The following is a 3,385-nucleotide window of genomic DNA, read 5'->3' as shown; positions in this document are numbered from 1 at the left end:
TTAGTCCCTCATGCTCGTGGCTTACGGCGCGGGCTGCAGGCGTCGCTCAGCCTGAAGACGCTCTCGATGACGGACAGCTCGCGTCAGGGTGAGGCCGAGAACGCATAACCAGTCGTTATCACCGCGGCCGGCGACGCCGCTGCCCGGGTTCACCGGTGTGCTGGCCTGCGGCGGAAGTGAGCTGGCCAGAAACTCACACAGATACTTCCTGAGATTAAGCATTTCCACGTCAAGAGCAACGCATCGAATGTTGTTATTTACATTCCTTCTTACGACAATTAATATTTACTCATTATGCACTTAATACTTATCACTATCTGTACTTTGTATTGTTCTTACTATTTGTTCCCAAGAATGAATATATTATAATTAATACACGACCTTATCTTTAGCTTTTATTTTCTTTCTATAACTATGTATTTATTCATAAAAATCAGTTTATATGCACAAGAAAGAAAACGTCTTTGCATTAAACTAAACATATATATAAATAAATATTTTATATATTTCTAAAATACAAATATCTAATTTTATAAAATATATATATATTTATAAAATAAATATGTATACATTTCTATAAAATATATATATAAAATATATTTAATATGTCGTACTAAACATATAAAAGTGTAATAAACATGAAGTGCTTGTTTCCCTTTCCACGTCTACACGCAGCCACGTTGGTTGTTGTTGTTGACGCGCTCATGAGTAATGCCGCCGCTCACCACCAGGGGGACCTGCAGCAGCGAGTGGCACGGTCCTGGTCCCTCGATGGCGGTCTTGGGGTACCACAGGTCACCGGGTTGCCAGCGCGCAGTAGGAGCCCACGAGGACCTGCTCCGCCACCGTCTGCCGGAACACCTCCACCTTCAGGGTGTCGGCCAGGATCTCCTCCGTCTCCTGGAGGAGCAGGTGTCAGATTCTGGGGCCGCGGCAGCTTCCGCGGGCGCTGGGGTCCGGGCGCCACCGGTCCAGGCCGGGGTGGGCTGCGCCACGAGTCGCCAGGCTACTACCGCGCTGGTGCCGGCCAGCCGCCTTCTTCCTGACCGCTGCAGCCGAATACCGGGTGGGCAGTTCTTCAGGTGCTGCAGCTCCTGGTCAGTCGTGTTGTTGGGCACCGTGGTTTCCGCGGCGGTTACCTGGGGGTGAGGATCTTGAGGGATTTCTGTAGGTGTGTGTGTGACTCACCTACACACATCCTACCGATGATGCGACATCCAGCGATGGAGGCGTGAACCACTGGGATGGTTTCTGACAGCTCACCTTCAAACACACTGCACACACACACACAGAGACACATGTTACACACAGAGACACACATATACAGCGGTAGAGTATACACACAGAGACACACAGAGACACACACACAGAGACATTGACACACAGACACACACACACACACACACACACACACACAGAGACACACGCACACACACAGACACATACAGAGACACACAGACACAGAGACATACATAGAGACATTAGTGACAGAGACAGCACACACAGAGACACACGCACACAGACACATACAGAGACACACAGACAGACACACACACAAACACAGAGACACACAGACAGACACACACAGTTAACTCTAAACAATAATGCGTCACTAATGTTAACATTTGGTACCAGAGGGAACTTTATGTTCAGAGTTTAAAGACTTTGTCATCATTTAAATCACGGAGCAGATCCCTCTGACGTCACAGCCGCATATGAACACATCTTCATCTTCATCTTCCTCGTCGTGTCCCGACCTGTAGAAGTTCTCCGAGCCGCCCACCGCCACCAGGCAGTACGTGTTGGTGAGCTTGGCGAAGCAGCCGATCTCGTTGTTCTTCTCAAACGAAGCTCTGACGGCCATCGCGACGAAGAGGAGGAGGAGGAGGAGGAAGGTCTCTGGGATCCCGGGACAACACGTGATGTATTAGTACTCACGTGTTGTGCTAGTACACCGCTCCGTTACTTAAAAACACATTTACCTTGAGCACAGTCCGTGGCGCGTGCGTGGTGGATCCCTTCCTTCACACGTGTTCACTTCCGCTTCCGGCGTGGACGTGATGACGTAGCACGCAGTGGGAGTTTACGGCTTTTACGTCAGTGCCAGATCACTGGACTGAATAGAAGAAAAATAAATAAACCTGTACAAAGACATTTGAAACACGTTTCTTCTGGTTGTGCTTTTATATTATTAAAGTTTATTTATCCCAATTATATATATGTATATATTTATACATTATTATTATTTTGATTGTAATGCTAAACTGTGTCCAGTTTTATGATGTTGATGTACATATATCTATATACCTATATAGATATATGTATATCTATATAGGTATATATATATACATATATATACATACATATATACAAATTATAAAAATGTATACAAATTATATATATTTTTATAAAATGTTTATACAATGTATGTATATATATACATATATACCTATACATACACACACATATATATAGGTATATATATATACCTATATATATATAAATATATATATATATATGTATTACTATACATAAAACAAGCAGTTATTATAAAAGATATATATATATATATATTATATAAAATGGTAGATAAGAGTAAAGAGAAAGAGATATATATATGTATTATATCTAAAACATATACATATATAAAGATATATATCTGTAATATATATAAAACCTAAAACGTCCACATCCTCAGTTATTGATTATTAGACACAAGTTATCTGTTGAAACTCTAATGTGCATCATTTGTGATTTATTGTTATAGTTTTTATAGCTTAATTCTATCAACTGACGTTTTAGCCCCAGATGCTCAGCGTGAGTGCGTGCGTGTTCCCGCGCGTGTCTACGTGCACGTGCGTGAGCCATATATATACAAATCAATAATGTGAAAGGGGTAATTAAAAGAAGAGAAGTCTCCGGCACCTCTTCCCTCCTCCGGGAAAACCTGCATGGCAACCGAGAGCGAGCCAATCACGACGGCCGATCCAGCGTGACGTCCTTGTTTGTCGCCACCTTTGTGACGTCACCGGAGCGCAGGAGGAGACAAAGAGCGAGGAGGACGGAGGTCTCACTCCGCCCGGATTTTAGTCCACTCGCATTCAACATCTGCATTTCTATTCTCTAAGATAATAAAACAAGTTGTAAAGCAACTTTAAACTACCTTAAAAATAGTAACATCAGACAAATTAGTCATCCTCACACCTGTTGTGTTATTGTCTCAGAATAATAGAAACAGCCGGAATGCCCACAGATAAAACACGATGTAAGCTCGACAACATTAGTAGGTCAGGAGAGAGAATGCAGCTTTAACACACAACGCATAGACTTCTATACAACCAGAGGAGTCGCCCCCTGGTGGTCAGGAGAGAGAATGCAGCTTTAA

General features: G+C 43.0%; 1 protein-coding gene across 1 annotated transcript; it reads right to left on the bottom strand.

Moving 5' to 3' along the window:
- On the bottom strand, window positions 1-2,141 carry eif6 (eukaryotic translation initiation factor 6). Its single transcript, XM_056437262.1, is given in 9 exon segments — window positions 1-36; window positions 39-81; window positions 83-165; window positions 726-801; window positions 803-937; window positions 1,003-1,119; window positions 1,170-1,274; window positions 1,758-1,899; window positions 1,983-2,141. Coding segments are annotated over 8 exon segments (702 nt in total). The 5' UTR covers window positions 1,865-1,899; window positions 1,983-2,141.
- Between the last annotated feature and the right edge of the window lie 1,244 nt (window positions 2,142-3,385).

The sequence above is a fragment of the Pseudoliparis swirei genome, chromosome 18, assembly GCF_029220125.1.
Source record: "Pseudoliparis swirei isolate HS2019 ecotype Mariana Trench chromosome 18, NWPU_hadal_v1, whole genome shotgun sequence".
Taxonomy (NCBI): Eukaryota; Metazoa; Chordata; class Actinopteri; order Perciformes; family Liparidae; genus Pseudoliparis; species Pseudoliparis swirei.
Note: the sequence above shows the minus strand (reverse complement) of the source record. Positions and strands in the feature narration are given on the sequence as shown.